This window comes from Phyllopteryx taeniolatus, chromosome 16 (genome assembly GCF_024500385.1).
Source record: "Phyllopteryx taeniolatus isolate TA_2022b chromosome 16, UOR_Ptae_1.2, whole genome shotgun sequence".
NCBI lineage: Eukaryota > Metazoa > Chordata > Actinopteri > Syngnathiformes > Syngnathidae > Phyllopteryx > Phyllopteryx taeniolatus.
The window spans coordinates 22,917,564-22,938,267 of NC_084517.1; the positions used below are offsets into that span (position 1 = coordinate 22,917,564).

The 20,704-nt window shown below is 51.2% G+C and overlaps 2 protein-coding genes across 10 annotated transcripts; both read left to right on the top strand.

The window, feature by feature from the left end:
* The first annotated feature begins 1,650 nt into the window (after positions 1-1,650).
* Positions 1,651-11,647, top strand: sh2b1 (SH2B adaptor protein 1). 4 transcript variants are annotated; one of them, XM_061750155.1, is made up of 10 exons: positions 1,652-1,877; positions 3,735-5,545; positions 5,619-5,720; positions 5,800-5,891; positions 6,223-6,296; positions 6,375-6,530; positions 6,755-6,966; positions 7,779-7,953; positions 8,075-8,165; positions 9,041-11,647. In XM_061750155.1, the coding sequence occupies exons 2-10, from the start codon at positions 3,947-3,949 to the stop codon at positions 9,060-9,062; spliced, it is 2,523 nt and encodes an 840-aa protein (XP_061606139.1). In that variant the 5' UTR covers positions 1,652-1,877; positions 3,735-3,946; the 3' UTR covers positions 9,063-11,647. The 4 variants fall into 4 exon arrangements, with proteins under 4 accessions (XP_061606140.1, XP_061606141.1, XP_061606139.1 ...); XM_061750154.1 differs by having other exon boundaries at positions 1,653-1,877; positions 6,220-6,296; XM_061750156.1 differs by lacking the exon at positions 6,375-6,530 and having other exon boundaries at positions 1,651-1,877; positions 6,220-6,296.
* Positions 11,648-13,078: 1,431 nt separating this feature from the next.
* Positions 13,079-20,671, top strand: LOC133466447 (suppressor of cytokine signaling 7-like). 6 transcript variants are annotated; one of them, XM_061750160.1, is made up of 10 exons: positions 13,086-14,941; positions 15,011-15,051; positions 15,138-15,236; positions 15,359-15,496; positions 16,181-16,308; positions 16,382-16,550; positions 16,615-16,743; positions 17,750-17,885; positions 17,963-18,058; positions 19,735-19,936. In XM_061750160.1, exons 1-9 carry the CDS (start codon positions 13,623-13,625, stop codon positions 18,033-18,035), a joined length of 2,232 nt encoding a protein of 743 aa, XP_061606144.1. In that variant the 5' UTR covers positions 13,086-13,622; the 3' UTR covers positions 18,036-18,058; positions 19,735-19,936. The 6 variants fall into 6 exon arrangements, 5 of the variants coding, with proteins under 5 accessions (XP_061606144.1, XP_061606145.1, XP_061606146.1 ...); XM_061750161.1 differs by lacking the exon at positions 19,735-19,936 and adding an exon at positions 18,157-18,863; XM_061750158.1 differs by lacking the exon at positions 19,735-19,936 and adding an exon at positions 20,288-20,671 and having other exon boundaries at positions 13,087-14,941.
* The last annotated feature ends 33 nt before the right edge of the window (positions 20,672-20,704 follow it).

The following is a 20,704-nucleotide window of genomic DNA, read 5'->3' on the forward strand; positions in this document are numbered from 1 at the left end:
GGACGGGGAAGAAAAAGTGAACCCTTAGATTTCATAAGTGGTTGACCCTTGACCCCAATCGTCAGCAATCCACTTAAGCAAACGCTCCCCGTTGCTGCGGAGCAGACGTGCACAACCGGCAGGATGATTTAGGACCGTTACTCTGCACAAAACTGTGGCAGTTCAGCAAGATTCCTGGGATGATTGCTGTGAATAACTCTCTTGAGGTCACGCCACAGCATCTCAACGGGGTTGAGGTCAGGACTTTGACCGGGCCGCTCCAGAACACGTATTTTCGGCTTCTGAAGCCATTCTGTTGTTGATTTGCCTCTGTGTTTTGGATGGTTCTCCTCTTTTGAGCTACGGGAGTTGGACAGATGGCCTCAAGTTCTTCGCAATATATCTTGATAAACGTGTGTCCAGGCCCTGAGGTAACAAGCACGCCAATACCATGACGCTCCCTCCACCATGCTTCACAGTTGGGATAAGGTTTTGATGTTGGTGTGCTGTGCCATTTTTCCTCCGCCTATGGCATTGTGTGTTCCCTCCAAACGATTCAACTTTGGTTTCATCTGTCCACAGAATATTTTGCCCGTAATGCTGTGGAACATCCAAGTGCTCGTTAGCAAACCTCAAACGTGCGGCAATGTTGTTTTTTTAGACGGCAATGGATTCCTCCTCCCATGAATCCCATTCTTATTTAATGGTTGACATTTGTCAAGATTTGTCATCAGAGCTGTCGGCCTGTGCCAGTGATTTGTGTCAGTCTTCAGCTGAAACTCTAGGCCTCTTTTTGACCTCATTGAGCATTCTTCGTTGCGCTCATCTTTACTTGGACGGCTACTCCTTGGAGGAGAAGCAACAGTGCTGAACTTTCTTCATTTAGAGACAGGTTATCTAAGACTTTGACAGAACCTGTTCCAGCTTCGTACAAGTCAACAATTCTTAATCGTAGGTCTTCTGCGAGCTCTGTTGAGCTAGGCATGGTACACATCAGGCAATGCTTCTTGACAGGAGACACTTCTAACCTGCTGTGTGTTTTCTAGTGGCCAGAGCAGCTCTAGGCCACACCTCCAATCTTGGCCCATTGATTGGACTCCAAGTTGGCTCAGACCTGACTCTGATTAGCTCTTGGAGAATCTGTAGCCGAAAGGGTTGCTTCATTTTTCCTTGCTGTCCTCTGAATGTTTATTTTATTTTCAATAAAATTACGGAAACATATAATTGTCTGTGTGGCATTAGTTTAAGCAGACTCTGTTTATTCTTTTGATTAAGAGAAGAAGAAGAATCATCTTTTATTGTGATGAACATGCATGCATGCACACGAAATTTGTTCTCTGCATTTTACCCATCACAGTGAACACATACACATAAGTGGAACACACTGGAGGAGTGGGGCATCTGAAGCGCTCGGGGAGCATTTCGGGGTATCAGTGTCTTGCTCAAGGACACCGCAGCCGTGAGTCCGGGGGATGTTGGCGGATGGTCCGGTCGGGGTCTCGAACCTAGGTCCCCCCACGGTGGCAGGAAATTTAATTCAATTTATGCAGAAATGTAAGAAATTCCAAAAGGTTTACAGGGTTTACTCCCACTATAGATAGATAGATAGATAGAATTACAGATGGACAAATGTTGGTCTGTTCAACCATAGGCCAGCGTGTGACGTTGCACTCTCGCCGAGTCTCGCGAGAGGTTCTCTGCGCGAGCATCAGCAGGCTGCTAGCGTCTCTCGTCTGGTCTCAATCTTGTTATCGAGCAAAAAGAAGAAGAAGAAGAAAAAAGACGACGAAGCCTGACGGGACGCCATCACGCCGCTATGCGTCCCGCACCCCCGCGGCGTTCCTCACGTTAGGGGTCGGCCCATCTGACGGACGCCTGAGCCCGGCTGTGATTTGCAGGTAGGCGCCTGGCCGCCCGCCGCCCGCCGCCGCCGCCGAAGGTTTATTAATAGCAGCTAGCTGGCTAGTGGCTACATGGGGGGGCTAACGGCTAACGGCTAGCGGCTAGCCTCTCTCCACAAAACATTCAGAGGAGCTCGCATTTCTAATGTGACACTCGGGCAAACGTCTTGTAACACAACAACACAACTCGTCTGTCGGGGCAAATGTGACATTTGAGGGATATTAAGCGGATATTGTTTGCCGAATCATGAGCAACACTCGCCTTGTTAGCGTTAACGAGCTAAAGTCATGCTAGCGAGTATTTACCTGCTCGACGGTACACGAAGCTGCATGGCAACAGCAACGTAAATGATCACAATCATCCGAATCGTAATGATGACCAAGTATTCTGCTGTAATGTTTTGCAATTAGCACCTGTGCAATTCACGTGATCCTGTTTTGAGGAGTTGATATTACCTGATACACTTGGCTCGTAAGAGACAGAAATAAGTCCACTTTTGTTTGGTTGTTTTTAATAAAATACATCTAGAAAATTGACAAATTGATACATCAACTTCCGCAATAAGTTACTGATACGTTTTAAAGTGGTACAATTAATTGACAACTAATTGATTATCACATTGATCGACCACTATTTTGATAATCAATTAATTGTATAGAGAACTTTAACTTCCTCGGAATTTCAGCCTCTCAAAAGTAAATATTCTCCCGATTTATGTTGTTGTCCGTGAAAGCATCTGCTTTTACGTTGGAAAACAATGATCAAGGTTTTTGCTGATTTTCTGACGAATGTTCTGGACCAAACCAGTAACTGGATCAAAATCAATTTGTCAATTTGAAATAATGTCCTGTATTTGAATTAAGGGATGGAAATTAAGATTTGTCTACATTTGATTAAACACAAAGATAACCAGTCTACTTTTCATGTCGGACTTAGGAAATCAGACGAGATTTACTGATGAGAATCTGAAATTCTGAGAATTTAGGCTAGTTCAACTATCGAATCTTAAACTGCCAATGTTGGTACTGATACTGGTACTGAGTTGGTACTGTTAGCATTCTCGATTAGCATCAATTTAGGTAAACAAAAAAAAACAACGTTATCTACCATTTAGCTCACTTTTACATCATCTTATATGTACATTACACATCTAATAGTGTCTTAAAAATCACTTAAAGACGCTCCTCTGTCATTTTTTCACTTGTCCAACAGTGCGTCCGTCTGCAACAAAAGTCCGTGCGGTAAACATGGACAGTGGCCGAATGCTTCCTTGCGATGCAAATTGGGTCCAGGCATATGCTTTTATTAATATTTTTTGATTGCCTCGAGCCAGAAGTTTTTGTGTCAACCAACTTTTGTGGTTTAAATTTCAACTTAAACAAGGTCTCTAAACGATTAATCGTTTATCAAAATAGTTGTCAATTCATTTTTCAATTAGTTGTCGGTTAATCAATAAATGTTTGTGCCTCTAATCAATATTGAATCGAACTACAACCTAAAGAATCAAAGTCAAATTGACTCGTTAAGTTCTTAACAATAGCCAGCCCTAATAGAGAGCTATTTCTATTTCTTAAATTTTTTTTTGGCTGGGGGCGAGGGTTGTGATGGATTAATGGCATTTAAATTCAAATCAGTTGGTTAAATTGATTTGATATGAGAGTAAATTGAGTTATAAATTGGTCATGGGATTAAAGAAACTTGTAAATTGAGATACTACTGTATTTATATTTATTACTGCTATTTATATTTGTTTATTACAGTAACTTTACACCTGTAAGGTTAAAAGCACTTCTTTCATGAAAATATATTGATTAAAATACAGTTGATTTTGTGTAATGGTGTTTGTACATCAGGATGTGGCCTCACACGCGTCGCCACGCTATCGCCGCCTGACCGTTGCGAGGAAACATGGATGCCGTGGGGATCATGTAGCTAGACACCGTGGGCTCCCATGATGCATCGCGGCGCATGAGCGGCGGGTTCGCCACTGGCCTGTAAGCGATCGGACACGCCTGCGGCGTTTCCCGCGTCCGGGCTGATCTGATTCGGCGTTGTCGGCAGGAGGATGAACGGCTCGCTTTTGACTCCGCCCAGCCCGCGGGCCACAAATTCCTCTCCCTTGCCCCCGTCGCCCTCCCCGTCGCCCTCCCCGCCGTCACCCTCTCTGCTGCCCCTGTCCCCCCGGCCGCCGCCCCTCCCGCCCCTGATGAGCCCGCCGCCGCCGCCGCCGGCCCACCCCTCCTCCTCGCTTTCGGACACGCCCACGCCCTCACCCTCGCCCTGCCTCAGCTGGACTGAATTCTGCGAGCTTCACGCCCGTGTGGCGGCCGCCGACTTTGCGCGCCACTTCCGGGCGTTCCTCTTGGAGAACCCGCACTACTCGCCCGACTCGGCCACCGCCTTCTGCTGCCGCTTCACCGATCGCTTCGTCCGCCACTTCCAGAGCGAACTGGAGGGGGCGCAGCCACGCGGCGGCGCCTCCGGCGGGGAGGAGCCAATGAGCTGGGCTCCCCGGTCGGACGCCAACTCCCTGGAAGAAGAGGCCGTCTCCCCCTTGTCGGCGTCCGGGGGGGCTGTCCCGCCCTGCCCCGCCGCTAACACGTCGCGGCCCGCCTCCAAACTGGCGCCCGCGCGCCTCCTGCTGGACGGCCGCAGCGGCGACAAATTTCAAGATCCCTACGCCCACAGCCAGGTCCTACCTCCCTCTTCGTCGTCCTCCTGCTGCTCTTCCGTGGGCGGCAACAACGGCAGGCGGGACGACAGGGTCGGGGCCGCGGCGGGCGGGAACGGGGACGCGCCTGTCGAGGAAGAGGAGGACAGCTGGCTGGGGGCGGAGGCGGAGCCGGATGAGCGGGGAGCAGAGAGCGGTGAGGCGGACTGTCCCGACGCCTCGCGCACGCCCCCGCCCGGCTCTAAATGCGGTGGTTCCGGCTCTAAAAATAAAGTGAAGAAGCGCTTCTCGCTACGCAGCGTGGGACGCAGCGTGCGTGGGAGCGTGCGCGGCATCCTGCACTGGCGAAGCTCGTCCAGCGACTCTGTGCCAAGCCCGCTGCCCGCCAGCTACAGCTACACCGTGGGCATGCAGGACGCCGCTCTGGCCCGGAACGCCACCACCCAGCCTCCGACGCCCACCTCCTCCATGCCCGTTTCTCTCTCCATGCCCCTGTCCCTACCCCATTCGTCCTCGTCCTCCCTGCCCCCCTCGTCGTCCAGCAGCGCCACCTCTCTGTCGCTCTCAGACGCTGCCCGGGACCGCCGGCGGAGCAACGGCGAAGGCGGCGAGAAGGACAAGTGGAGCCACCGTCTGGAAAAATTGCGACTGACACGTTCCCCGCCCCCCGTTCTCACCCATAGCGCCGGCTCCTCCGTGCCGCCGCCCAGCAACGCCGCCGGCGTGGCGCCACCCGGGAAGGTGAGACGGCTGGTTCGGGAAGGCGGGGTGAGCGTCAGTTCATCCAACGACGAGCTGAGCGGCGGTCACGGCTTCTCGGGCTTCTCCTTCGCTCTCCCGCTTCACGGCCCCGACAACAACAACGCGGCGGGCGCCGCCAACGTTCCCTGGAGGGGCGGACGCTGGCACAAGTGTCGTCTGGTCTTCCGAGAGCGGGAACGAGAAGGCGATCGAGGCGAGGAGTACTACTTGGAATTCTTCATTCCGCCCAAGGTAGGACAATGATGACGACCGTAATCCTAAAAATATTGATGATGAGGTGTACGCCCCCCTTCGGTGCGATCAGGCGTCCAAACCGCGGCGGACAGTGGCGTGCGGCGCCATTGTGGATGTGAGGAGCACGACAGCGCTGGAGGTCCCCGACAAGGAGAACAGCTTCCTGCTGCAGGTGAGAAGCCCAGGTGTGAGCTGGCGGACGTTTTCCACGACACCGGTGTCATTTGCGCTCAACGGTGCTCGTTTCTCAGCTTGAGGGCGCCGTCCAGTATGTGATCGAGACGCGGGACGCCGTCCAGATGAGGGCGTGGCTCAGCGACATCCGCAACGGCGTCTGTCTCAGGTAAATAGGTTGACGTGGCGTGCGAGGTGACCTTACATATGACATAAGGTCACTGTCGCGTGTTGTGCGGCAATGTGAGGTGTAGCGTGTAATACGTGACGTGCGGCACGCGAGGTGTCCTGCGACGTGGCATTTGGCGTGTGGCGTGTGATGTGGTGTGCAACAGATTTACTGAATCGATATTGAATCGTGGGAAGAACAATTTCACCCAGCCCTAGATGTGGCGTGCGACGTGACTCAATGTATGACGTGGAGTGCAACGTTTGACGTGTGGCGTGCTGTGCGATGTGATATCTGGTGTGCCTCCTAACAACCGTGTCACCCGCAGCAGGCGGGAAGATCCCGACGGCGGCGGCCCGCCGGACATCAGCGGCACGCCGGAGATCGTCGAGCGTCTGTCGCAAGGTGAGCAGGGCCGAAGCGCACCGGTACATCTCGGCGCCCGCCTGTCACTTGACGCCGCTACCTCTCTCGCCGCGGCAGCGTGTTACGGCGGTGTCGCGGGCTCCCCCCCTCTGATGGAGCCTCTCCCCCCCGAATTGCCGCCCCGAGCCCCGCTTGACGAATCCGATGCGCGCATTCTCGGGGGAGGCGGGGCTAGCCTGGGTACGCCGTTTGCCGAGACGCCGGACGCTACAGGTGAGGGCCACGCCCGCAAACGTCAAGACGGTCTTCCCCTTCATATTTCGGAATCCCAGATTTCGAAAATGAGCGTGATTTTCAAGGGAAGGTTTTAGTTAAGGTAAAGAGACAAATTGGCCATTAGGTGAGGGATTACTGTAACCACGAGTCACGGCTGTCCTCCGGAAGCTTCGAGAAGTACTCGGCTCGCCTGACGTCTTGATGTGGGCCTCCCTGCGCAGGCTCCTTCCTCTTCTCTGAGGTGATGCCGGGCGAGGCTCTGGAGCACCCGCTCAGCGAGTGCCAGTGGTTCCACGGCACCCTGTCGCGCCTCAAAGCCGCCCAGCTGGTGCTGGCGGGCGGGCCGGCGAGCCACGGCGTCTTTCTGGTACGCCAGAGCGAGACGCGGCGCGGCGAGTACGTTCTCACCTTCAACTTCCAGGGAAAGGCCAAGGTGAGTCTCGGGAGAGCCGTTCGGTTTACCTCGATTGTTTAGCCCCAACAAACATGAAGTACATTTTTAAGAAACGACACACGCATCTTTACAGAATGAAATCGCTTACCAAATTGCGACTGCACTTTTTGATTCGTATTGTACTAAATCCAGATTTGATTCTATTAAACACGACCTGCATTGGAAGGTTACCACAAAAAGTGGAAAGGTTGACCGTTTCATAACGTGCCTTTTATCAACGGCACTGGGGGAAAAAATGCTTAGAACCACTGGCCCTTTTTTGGCTATTCTATCTTTCATTTTTTGCAAATAAATGCTCCAAATGACATTTGAAGTTCATCACTAGTTTATAAAGTAAAACCAAAATGTCCAACATATACCTGTAACAAGCAAAATCAGAGAAACTGATGGTGTGTCCCCCACCACTCCTCACAGAGCTCTCGATGCATCCATGTCGTTACTAAATGTCCTGCTTTTTTATGAATTAGAAAAAGTACTTTTTGCAAAATGTAAAAAAGTTGGGTGTTACAAATTATTACACTATTACATGTTTTTAAAATGGTTTTAAATGTAAACATGTTAAATTGTACAATATGTCATAGGCCTTATATTAAAAGAAAATGGAAAGACTGCTTTAAAATTAACCCTAAAAAGGTAAATACAGTACAGAAAAAGGAGAATGTTGCAAGAGACCCTACATTTTTTAAATTAGAAAAATAAAGAAATGTAAAATGTCACACTCATTATTTTTCAACCTGTTTTTCGTTGAAAGCAATGTGAACCAAACAAAATGTTACCCGCCCATTCTGCAGCACCTGCGTCTGTCTCTGAACGAGGACGGCCAGTGCCGCGTGCAGCACCTTTGGTTCCAGTCCATCTTCGACATGCTGGAGCACTTCCGCGTGCACCCCATCCCGCTGGAGTCGGGCGGCGCCTCCGACGTCACGCTCGTCAGCTTCGTGGGCGCCGCCGCCATCCGCCAGCCGGGTACGAGTCGGGCGGCTCTGTCCTTCTCCCGCGCCGCCGCGCCTTTCGCCGCCGCCGAGCCTCCCGCCGCCCCTCCCGCTTCTGACACCTTGTTGTGTTTGTTCGTCACTCGTCCTCGCAGGCCGCGACAGGGCGGGCAGCCGGCCCACCGTCTGTGATGTCATCACCACGCGCCATCCCGACTCTCCATCAACACCCATCTCTGACTGTGTGTAAGTGACTCGTGTGTGTGTGTGTGAGCATGAGTGTGAGTATGAGTGTGTGTTGAGTATCTGTGTTTGTGCGTGTGAGGGTGTGTGAGTAAATGAGTGTGTGTTTGTGTTTTTGTCTGTAAGTCAGACAATAATAGGAACTGAGTGAATATGAGAGTGTGTGTGTGTGTGTCTGACTGAAAGAGTGTGTGCGTGTTGCATTCAAAACTCTGTATCCACATTGCTTGTCCGTGATTGGCTGGATTGTGTCAATCTGAAAATTCCAATTGGAGAAAGACTTCCTGCAGCGTTGAGAATCCCACGCAAACGCCCGCTACTGCCGCCAGGTGGCGCGAACGCTCCGTGTAGGTAGCAACCTTCACTACCTGCAAGGCAAAAAGAAAGTCCATTCATTCAGTGTGAGAGTTGACTGTTTCCATGACAACCTCCATGAGTCCCGAGATCGCAGCTCACTCCCATTGGCTCCCGACCTCACTTCCTTTCGCTAGCCCCTCCCCTTCCTGTCGCCACATTCACCCTTTTTGCAGGGCCTGACCGATTAATCGCCCTGCTGATTTAATCGGTCGGTATTAGCCTTTTGCAAATCAACAGAAATCAGCCAATTTTTAAAATGAATTTATTTATTTTTACACATTAGCACATTACAACATAAGACAAAGATAATGACATTCGAACAAACAACAATACTAGGTTCTTGGTGAGTTTCAGCTTTTATATGTATCTTATACTTTATTTATTTATTTTACATTTGAATCAGCCGATTAATCGGTTATCTGAATTTGATCCTGCCAAATATCAGAATCGGCCTCAAAAAAATTGTTCTGGCACTGCTTTGTGTTTTATTTTTCTTCCTGTTTGTTTTTGTTTTTTTGCAGACTTGACCAGCAGACCCCGTAGCCCCCCGCAGCCGCCCCCCCTGCCGCCGGGACGCCCGCCGCCCCCGACTCCGCCACAGGAGCGAGGACGAGAGACCGACCCAGAGGCGACGACCGTGGCGGGGAGCGGCGGCGCGGGTGGTGGCGGTGCAGCGGAGGAGCGGGACGACCGGGACGCTCCGCCGCGCCAGCTGGAGGCGGCGGAGGGAGACGAGCCGGAGGCCGCGCGAGCGCCCCGAGCCGTGGACAACCAATACTCGTTCTTCTGAGGATGAGCTCGACATTTTGTCGTGGGAGGAGCCGTGCAAGTACGACAAGTTGTAACACTAAACGCGTGAGCGCGACACGAGACGGACGCACGTTGAGAGCAGCTTTCCACACTAACGAGCGCTGCGTACACGTGTACCTCACACGACCGCCGCCTAACCTCCACAACCACCTCATCCGAAGGCGCGTGTGTGTGTGTGCGCGCGTGTGTGTGTGTGTGTGTGTGTGTGTGTGTAAGTAGCAGCGTGACGAGTGGCCGCTATCTTGACTTTTCTGTGGGGGAGGGGGAGCAAAATGAGCACTACAAATGCTTCTAAAATCCTCCGTAAAGTATAAATTCATAATTGATGACTAAAGTAAATGACCTCTTCAACTGCTCTTCTCACCAATAAATTCCATTTGTGTTATTTAAATGTTATTTAGGGCAAGTGCCGCCGTTTGAAACATCACAGTGGCTTTGGCGCGTCAATTTGGAGAACCCGTCGGAATTTCGTCCCGATCACGCATACTGGTGGATATTTTGAACTATGGCTTTTCAGCCAATCAGAGAAGGGCTTCCCTGAGTTAAACCATAGATATGAAGACTAGATACATCAGCGTCTCTGGCAGTCCAGCTGACTGACATGGCAATGTGGCAGCCATGTTGGGAGGGGCGACGTTCCCATCCAAGTCAATGCATGGAAAGAGAAATTAAGTAGTAACTTGCTCATTTCTCCACTGATTTTCATGGTTTCCTTTTTTTGTCAACATGTGCTATTAATATATAACAGTTTTTAAAACCAAAAAAAAACTTTTTTTTTTTCTTCCCCTCCTACACCTGTGAAAGGTTATTCCCAGTTGCCTTGTTGTATGCAATGTGCCGGCATCTGTGTTGTTTCACAGGTGAAAATATTTGTTGGCTTTAAAATGTAATATATATGTATATATTAAAAGCCCCTGCTTTGGCATTGACGAACAAAGTAAACTTAATGAAAATCGGGTCAGAAATGAGCACATTCTGATTTATTTTCAATGTCCACGTGTTGCCTTTAATGGGAGCGTCGCCCCTGCCAACATGGCCGCCACATAGACATGTCGCTTAGCTCGGCTGCTATAGCGTGCTGGAGTATTGCGTGTTCTCTTCATAGCTGTGGTTTTACTCAGGTTTGAAGGTGTGTTTTTAACCAGATATCACCCAAAAAGGACACAAAAACCTCAATTTCCTCAACATCTGATTTTCTAAATTCTTGGTGTGCTGTACTCGGGTTGATGTGGCCATTCCAACCTCACTCAACATTTTGGCGAAATTTTGTCATGTTGCTTGCTCGTAGTACTTTCCCTTTCAAATAGTTCACCGTTTACAGAAGGGGTGTCCAAAAAGAAAAATTGAAGGATGCAAGGGCCACTTGCGGCTTCCTCGCCTTTAATTTATTAAACACTGTACTAGGGCTGCACCATATTACAAAAAATTGACATTGCCCTTTTTTGTAACACTGCGATGTAGATTGCCGTCTGAAAAATACAGGATGACATACTGGTGACATTTGAAAAGCGGCACATATTTTTAGTTTACAATAGCTTCAGTAGACCCTCAACAGAAGTCGTCTGCAAGTCATTTAGCACAAGGCTCCAACTCCCCGCCCGCCACTACCCGAAGCGGGCCGCTCGGGGCTCGTCCTCCCGGCCTCACCAGGTTAAGTAGGAAAAACAAATAGTTTATTTTGTCAAGTGCAGAAAATGTGATGGTGTTCACGTTAACAGGATGTTATCCTGTATTTTTCACGTTGCAATTTATATCGCAGGGTTACCAAAAATGGCATAACCTTTATCACAGTATTGTGCAGCCCTAGTGTGTGCGCGCGTGAATGAGTGTGTGTTTGTATGCGCGTGTGTGTACGAGGTCACATTCAGTTGACTCCTGTTTAACCCGAGCCGATGTTGTCATCACATCATCCGGCGCCTTTTTTTTTTTTTTTTTTTTACCTCAGTGTCTCTCAGCGAATGGTCCGTCTTGTTCTCGCTCTCGCTGGCAACAATAGTATTGATTTTGTTTGTCTCAAATGTCTTTGTGCCTTCTTTTGTTTTTGGGGGGCAAGCGCACCTCTTTTGTCCGCCTTGTTGTTGTCGTCCATTCAGCAAAAGAAACTTTTCTACTCGTGCCTTTTCTGTCTCCGTTCACGTTTGCGTTTCTTTTGAATTCCACATGGTTTCTGTCGGTCTCACAACTCTTTGTGCCTTTTTCTCTCACTTCTTGTCGTCGCTGGGACCGTCGTGTGTTGAGGGCGGCGGCTGTGCGCCCCGCTCGTTAGTTTCAGGTACTACAATGAATTTATTGATTATAATATAAATATAGTTAACACATTTTGTCTCTTTATTTGTTCACGCTCATGTGCACAGCAGTCACACATCAAATGGACAGATGAGGATAGGAAACATTCAGGAAATCCATCCATTCTTTTTCGACACCGCTTCTCCTCACGCAGGTGGCGGGTATGCTGGAGCCTATCCCATCTATCTTTGGGCGAGAGGCGGGGTACACCCTGAAGTGGTCGCCAGCCAATCGCAGGGCACATATAAACAGACAACCATTCGCACTCGCATTCAACCTCGCATGCATGTTTTGGGGATGTGGGAGGAAACCGGAGTGCCCGGAGAAAACCCACGCAGGCACAGGGAGAACATGCAAACTCCACACAGGCGAGGCTGGATTTGAACCCACAACCTCAGAACTGTGAGGTAGATGTGCTAACCAGTCGCCCACTGTGCCGCCCCATTCAGAAAATCATTACCAAAAAATTCTAATGAGCAGCCACACACTTCCTTAGCTGACGTTGAGGTCACATTTAGGTGAACTGGAGTCTATCCCAACTGACTTTGGGCAGAAGGCAAGCTAAAACCTGGAGCCGTCGCCACCCGACGGCAACGCACGTGTTGACAAACTAGCATTCACACACAAAGACAATTTGTTGATCTTCAATGATGATAACTTGCAAACGTCTCGGGCACGTGGGATGGAAGAGCCACAAAATCCTAACGACACACAGGAGTAGAGGTTGCAACGCTGAATGTCAGAACTGTCAGGCCCGCCGCACGCTGTGTGATGTGCTTGAATCCAGAGAATCGCAAAAAAACTCGCCCCCAGCCCCTGGATATGTGGACACCCTGAACTGCACATGAAGTCTATATTTTCAGTGTTGGGAAGATGACTTGGCAAACATAGTACAAAAGTATTTGCAATTTTGGTATTTATGCATGAAACATGGATAAAGTGGATGCACATGATTTGGTTTCGCGGGGCCCCCGGGCCACCAGTTTGACACCTGTGCTCTAGTGGGACGCAAAAGAATCGCTGAATTCACAAAAAAACTAAAATGTCAACCAATGCCAAGGAAATGAAGGGAGATGCCATTTAAAGTACACTTAAGTTGTATTTAACTTTTAAGTTCATTTGTATTTCAGCTTTACGAATTTTGTTGTTAAACATTTTGGTAAATAGTGTAATGTATTTTAACTGATTACATTTAAGCGCAGTCTAAATCTTCAAACTGCACAATAATACAATGGCTTTGAATAATATTAATACATTTTTGTGGGTGAAATAAAACAATCTGCGTTGGTTTTGAAACTTGATGGTACTAGGAGACCTCCGTATTAATGTAGGTGGTACTTGGTGTCAAAATGTTGCCTTTGTTTCCTGCATTATACGGAAGCATACCGGTATTGAAATCCAAAACTTAGGTTTTTTCTGAGTAATTTGTATTTTTCTTCTGTTTTTCAGATATATATATATATTTTTAATACTCTATATTGTCGAGACACTTGGAAGTCCCACGAGAAACTCCTACCCGCACATATTCACCCTGCCTTCAACTATATACCATACCGCTTCAGAACACAAAAATATGTATATTCCGAAATTACTGCGAAAACAGAAAACAACAAATATTCCGCCAAAAGACAACAGTGAATGACTTCGAACAAACGGATTTGTTTTCCAGTGAATGCAACAGTCTTTCGTAGTTTTCCGATGAATGTTGCGTGATCTTTTTGCTCCATCGAAGTGCGCCGCACGTAACGTGGACGCGCCCGCGCGCGAAACCGAAGGAATGACGCAGATGCTGCGCACGCGCGCCGCCTGCCGTCCATGTTGTGTCGGCGGAGGAGGCTAAGCGCTAACGGCTAGCTTAGCTCGCGTCGTCCTCCTCTTCGCCTTTCTTCTGGGATCGGCTGCGCGGACATGTCCTCGGCTCGTCGCCCCGCCAGGCGGCCGCCGAGCACCGAGACCGTCGTCGCGGCTCTTCTCTAAGCTAAGCTAAGCTAGCGTTAGCCCGCGACGATGAGCGACGAAATGTCTCCCGACTTCGTGTTGATGCGCCTCCTCGTCTCGGCGGCAGAGTACGAGCACCTGGAGCACCAGCCCGAACACGTCACGTCCGGGAAAGCCGGCCTGGTTCGCGGCGGCTTCGATGTGGACTCAGGCGGGGCCCCGACAGGCCTGGGCTCGGCCTCCCCGCACTACGGCTCTCCTCTGCCCGGCAAAGGCGAGCTGGAAGGCGGACTGCTGATGCCGGAGGCCCTACCCGACTCCGACGACCCCTCGCTGCCGGCGGAGGAGAACTTCGACTTCCCCGGGTCGACCGGGTCGAGGGCGCAGTTGATGGTGTTCCGGAACCGGATGTTGGACTTTGGCCTGGAGCAGCCCCCTTTGGGGGGAAACGAGACACGGTGGGTGGACTCCTCGGAGTCAGGTTCTGGTTCGGCCGTCGACGCGGAGGAGCGGGACCCCTGCTTCGGCCCGTCTTCTGAGGAGAACCGCCAGTGGCGTCCAGAAGGATCCGATCCGTCTGGGTCGGTCCTCTGTCACCCACTAGGTAAGTGGTCTCCACTGACCCTGCTGGATTCCCGGAGCAATCGTGGTGCCAATGATGAGGAACTGGTCCTGGCTCTGAACCCGGGACCAGACCAGGCAGGATGCAGGGAAGGCAATGAAAGGGTAGCAGCCCCCCTCCCTCGGTGTTCCTGTCTCCTGGCTTCCGGGGCAGCGGCGCCAGGCGAGGATCCGAGCGAAACCAGCGACGCCTTGCTGGTCTTGGAAGGGTTGGGGGCGGACGGAGACGTCGGGGAGGGGGGGACGTGTCGGAGAGCGGGGCCCGTGTTCTCCAGCGGGACCCTCAGCGGGCTAATGCAGCAGGTCCACAGACTAGCAGGGGAGGCGGGGGTCTGCACCCATCAAACGTGGAGGACCCCCACGGGCAGCTCCCTCCGGGACCGGACCGGCACCTGTCTCCGAGCTTCCCCCGCTGCCCCCCCGTCCCCCGCCCCTGAACCGCAGCGTCGCCCCCAGCACCGGTCCCGTTCCCAACCTCAGAGCCGAGCCACCACCCCCAAATTGGGCTCGGCCACGGGCGGGCGCTCCGCCTCCCCCCTGGTGGTCCTAGAAGGGGACCCGGGCGGTGACAGGATGCCCAGGGGCAAGCCCGGGAAAGCGGGGTCCCTGAAGGTGCGCCTCAGTAAACTGTTCCGAACCAAGAGCTCGTGCGGGGGGACGGGGGGCCTCCTGGACAAGAGGCCGTCCCTCACCTCGTCCACCTTGTCGGCGGGGAGTCTGGTGGACGTGTGGGGGTCCACCTGCGGCAACACGGAGGACGGCGGCAGGTAAGGGGTCGAAGGTGGACCGGGGCGGTGGCCGCAGTCGCGCGCTAACGCTCGCTTCCTGTTTGCCAGGCTGCAGACGCCTGCGCTGACATGCACGCCGCCCTTCACCGGTGAGCGCACGCTACATGTTAACGCGTAACCTCCTCTTCTTCTGTGATGTCACTTCCTGTCTTCTCCGGCTGTCTTGTCTGTGAAGGTGAGACGGTCTCCTTGGTGGATGTGGAGATCTCTCGGAGGAACTGCCTCCACCCTCCGACTCCTCCACCTCCACCCAGACGGAGCCTCAGTCTGCTCGGTACTGCTTCCTCTTCGTCTTTGTTTCTACTTCCTCTTCATTTTGAATTCCTCTTTCTTGTATTTCTTCTTGTTCCTCCCTTCTCATCCACCCTCATCTGTCTTGTCTTCTCTCTCTCTCAGATGATTTGGGGGGTCCCCCTCCACCGCGGGTTCCTTCGTCCGAGCGTGTCGGTGGGGCGTCGATGCAGTCTCTGCCACCCCGCCCGGTGGGCGCGCCTTCCTCCCTGAGCGCCATCCAGCACAGCCTGAGTCTCAACGGTGGGTCGGCGTGAATGGCGGGGAAAAGTACGAAGCTTTCCATTGGAATTAACGGGAATAAAAACAGAAATGTACTAAATTGAAGGTCAGCTCTGACGGGGCGGCCGTGGCTCAGTGGGTAGAGCGAGTCGTCCGCTGACCCTCGTGACCCAAAGGGTCTGCTAGGAGAGATGTAGAAGAGATGCACTCGGTGCCCCGAGCCCCTCCCAACGGCGGTGTAAGCTATCGATTGGGCGAGAGGCGCCTTGTCGTTTGCGCCGGCCTCCGTCCCGGCAAACGGAGACGCACGGACCGAGATCGGCCGTTAGCGGATCTCCGCTTTGCGAAGCCGCATCCCTGCCGCCACCGCCGCTGGGAAGCCCCGCGAGCCGGCCCTTGGTGGGCCACCGCTCCGCCTCGAAGAGATGACCCACCAAATGATTTAGGCATATTGTAACAGCAGCACTCTTTAGTGGTGCACTGGTGAGTGTCGAAAGTTGTTTATGAAAGAACATAACAACATATCCAACCCTCCACCAATACGTTACAGTAGTCCCAAGAATGAAATGAGAAAATTGCTCCACTCCATACAAATGCAGATATCAATCCAAAAATAAATGTCCACATTTCAAATTAAAACATAAATACACAGGCTCCTCAGAAAAGTCCTCCTGTGTTTATGACCGTGCCAGCATCTTTCCTCAGACTCATTCCTGCGGGGGCTGCCCAGGCCCGTCCCCCTGCGGGCCGACGCCCGGCGCCAGGCGCCCCGCCGCTCCCTCGAGCGCCCCGACGGCGGCAACTTCGCCAGCAGCCTCCGAGAACTGGAAAAGGTCGGGCGGGCCGCACGCGGCGGCGACGGCGAGCGGGCATTTGCGTGAACGTGTGCGTGTGCTCACCGTGCAGTGCGGCTGGTACTGGGGTCCCATGACGTGGGAGGACGCCGAGATGAAGCTGAAGGGCAAAGCCGACGGCTCCTTCCTGGTGCGCGACAGTTCCGATCCTCGCTACATCCTCAGCCTGAGCTTCAGGTCGCAGGGCGTCACGCACCACACGCGCATGGAGCACTATCGAGGTAACGTTCACGCTTGACATCGCTCCGTCGGGCCACCCGTGACGGGCCGCCTGTGCCCCCTTAGGGACGTTCAGTCTGTGGTGTCACCCCAAGTTTGAGGACCGCTGCCATTCAGTGGTGGAGTTCATCGAGCGCGCCATCACGCACTCCAAGAACGGAAAGTTCCTCTACTTCCTGCGCTCCCGAGTCCCAGGTAGGCCACCGCCCGCCCCGCAGACGCCGAATATAAATAGAGCCCGCCTTGGTGCCGAATGCTACGTGAATGTCGCCGCCATATTGAATGTGGAAAAGTGGCACTCGAAGTCGCCCCGAGCTGGTCACGTCATTTGCAGCTGTTCGGTATCGAGTGCAAAAGATTGGATTCTTTTGTAGTTTCTTAATTTCAGCTCATGAAGCAGCATTTACAATATTTGTATTTCTTTATTTTAGAGATGATATTTAATCAAATAAGTAATTTGTTAGCATTGGTATTTGGAAAATGTTTCCACATTTCAGTCTGTGCGTCTTTTTGCTTACTGAGCTGCAGACGAGCGTGAACACTGGTGGCCATTTCTTTCTCCTCCCGTCCACACGGACGCTGTGGGGAGCGGCGCTTTTTGATAGGCGCTGCCCACTGCAGACGGCACTGTGGCTGGCAGCAGACGCACAAATCTTAAAATCACAAAGAAACGAATTCATCTTTTTTTTCGTCAATACAATCATTCATGTGTTGTTTTTGTTTCCCAACTATAATCGTTATAAAGGTTTAGTCCTTGACTTGCATGACTTCAGTGGTTATCAAACCTTTTACACCAAGTACTAGCTCAAAAAATATTTGGCTCGCCAAACACCACCATCATGGCCAAGATTAAATCGCAGTCAAAAAAATAGTTCTCAAAAGCACATTTACTCTACTTAAGCTAATTACAACTGAACTGTACTTTAAATACATGGTCTGCACATGAACAAATAAATAAAATACTGTACTGGATTTAAAAAAAATGTTAAACTTGCATAGCCACAAGCCTCATTGTGATATTTTTGATTGTATTTCATGTTTTGAATGTTGTAAATGAAAATGTAATTCAGTGATTCTTTTGCTTTGAGATTCACGGCATGAGTTTATGGGCAGATGTGCCACATCCAATATGGCGGATGTATTTCCGGATATCCACCGTCCATTAATGTTTGACCGAGTCTTGTCAACTTTGCGTTCTCAGGTCTGCCACCCACGCCGGTGCAGCTGCTGCATCCCGTGTCACGCCTGAGCAGAATCAAGTCCCTGCAGCACCTGTGTCGCTTCTGCATCCGCCAGCTGGTCCGCGTGGACCACATCCAGGAGCTGCCGCTGCCCACGTCAGGCTGCGCCCGCCGCCGTTCGTCGTGCGTAGTGGCGGCGCGCTCGCTGAGCTTGTGTCTCTTGCCGTCCGCAGGCCACTGATCGCCTACCTGCGCAAGTTTTACTACTACGACCCCGAGGAGGAGGCTGGCGACACGCAAACGTAGCGAATCGGCACGCGCTGTCCAATGTGAGTCCGACCGACCGGCCGAAGGCTGTCTTTCTGTATGAGCGCTGCCGTATACGGCGCCATGTTGACGTTGCTCCTCGCTTCTTCCTTCTCTAAAGAAACAAAGAAGATGAACAACATTTGTCCGTGTCTCCGCAGACAGAATACAGTCGCTTTTTTTAATTGCTGATCACCCCCGTTGGATTATGTATGTTCACTTCCTGGACTGTCCTCATTTGCAGCCCAAATTCTTCCCATTGGTTAGGGCACTGCATCGCCACTCCCACCACACACACGTGTGCCCCTCTCCCCTCCTGTCCTATTTGATACTGGCTTGGTCCCTTCCTCACAGGATGTGACACTCTCGTTCTACCGTTAGCTCATTGACTGCCGTGGATGTTTTCAACCGGAATGCAGGTGTTTACTGCCCTCGACGTACGCATCCGTCAAGTACGTTTTTCAACGGGGAAGCGTGCGAGAGGGTCTCGCCCAGCTTGTCGGTGCAACGCAAGCTTCTACGTATCTGTAGTGACAAACAGACGCACGTAGGTGGCGGTGTCGCACCGCTTTTGAGTAAATTAGGCAGCGAATCTCGGCTTGTCACATTGATAATGAGGGATGAATGCCGACACGTCGGAGCTTGGACAAGATTAGGCACCTCACACTCCAACAGAGTGTTGCGTTAGGTAATAGAACGTGTGCGACGCCATCATGACAAAAGATGATGCCGTTCGTGGAGTGAAAGACCAACGTCATGTTAAAAAGCCACTCACGCGCGTTTCTTAGTTGGATGTTGGGAAATAAAATGATTATTTTGCCATCATAAGCACTTTCTCCATCTTGTTTTTCTTGTGTTGTAGTTTGAGGTGTCACAAAAGCAAAAAAATATTAGCATTGACGTCACTGTTCTTCTCACAAGAAGCTCCTTTTCTCCACTTTTTGGTCAGAGACTGGTGTTTTTGGTCTACTGCTGATTACTAAAGAACAGAAACGCTCGGGGGGGGGAAGGTGCGGTCAAAGGTGAAAAGCAGAAAGTCTGGTAGGTTCTGTGCTATTTTGTCACAGAGCACAATATTGAAAAATCCGTCCAAATAAATGCCTCCAAACTGCCAGCAGTGAATGAGTTAATGTTCTCTTTGCTGCGTTTTCCATACGAGCAAATCAGTCGCCATTTGGTGAATCCTATCGATCCGATGAGTTTTTCCTTCGGTGGGTGGGTTGCCGTCGTCATAGGCTGTTTCGTACTCCTTGAACGCCGGCAGCTAGATCGGTTCCACACATCGGCCTGGGGTTCCGCCTCTGGAGCGGACGTCCTCTATTGCCACTCTTACGTTTAAGCAACATTTTTGCTCATAAGATCAGCCAGTGTCGTATTTGTATTTTTGCGTTGAGGTGCTGCGGGTCGTGGCCCCGGTTGCGGTCCCAGCGGAACCGCCAAGCACACGTAATATCGGCGACAAGAGTTAGTCCGCGAGTACTTCTTTTCCTTTGGGCTTGTCCCTTCAGGGGTCGCCACAGCGCGTCATCCTGTTCATGTCGGCCTATCTCCTGCATCCTCCTCTCCGACGCCAACTGCCCCCATGAAAAATATTGTACTTGATATTTTCCTGGAGGCTGCATTTGGGATTAGCCTTTGAAGTTGGTAAGAGTGCCAAATGAAGTGAACCAGACAGTGATTCGAGTCCATTCTTTTCCAGAATGAGAGCGCTTAAAGAGGAGGATGCTATTCGTGTGGCACAGCTTGAAGCAGGCATCAGGTGCAGGTGGAGATGGGCCTGCCTCGAGTTGGAGGCCAAAACAAAAAAGCTAAGAAATGAGGCAAATTGAATTTGAATCTTAATTTTGTACATCAACATGTACTTGAGTGGTGTGAATAAATGTTTTTCTGCTTGAGGAAAATTGTGTATTTTGCCTTATTGTACTCTTCAGAGGCTTCCAGATTGTTGAATGTATGTTAAAATCCCCCAAATCCTTTGGGGGACACCCAAAGGATCTTTTTTTTTTTTTTGTCACCCTTTTCATACCTTTGGTGTTTGCATGTCTGGTTCTCGCTTTTCTCTCCATTTTCTAAAATCCATCACATCGCAAACAACAGAGCGAGCCAGATGAAAACAAAAATGAAGAAAAAAACATTGTTTCATTGGGCCTTTGTAAAAATGACCCCCCTCCATCCGCGGCCACTATTCAATTAAAAAGGCTAAAAACGTTTTCCTTTTCATCGTCCTAATTGTTGTTTTTGGGACGTCGCAGGATGAAGTTGAAGCCGGCCAGCCAATCGGCTCCCTCGCTCTGTGGCGTATCTGGGTGGCTCCTCTGAGTCTGATTGGCTGCTGAGGTCAGCGGGAGGAAAAGAACTGCTCGTCTTCTGTCGGCGCCGTCGTGTTTTAGCGAGGACGCTTACCGTAAGCGTGGCTTCCCGGATCCTTCGAAATAAAAATTGTTTACGGGACGCCACCGTGCAGGAAGTGGATGCGGTCGCATGTAAAAGAATCCTGGTGAGTGACATTCAGGATGTGGGCGGGGCCCGGGCCCTGATGATGTCACGGAACTCGTGCTGGGACACACGTCCGTAATGATGTCGTCATTGTGAGATGTCAATAAATGTGGGCGGGGCTCCTCTGCCTGCTTCCCGTTTGTGTGTCAAAGAGCATGTCAATCAAAGGGTCC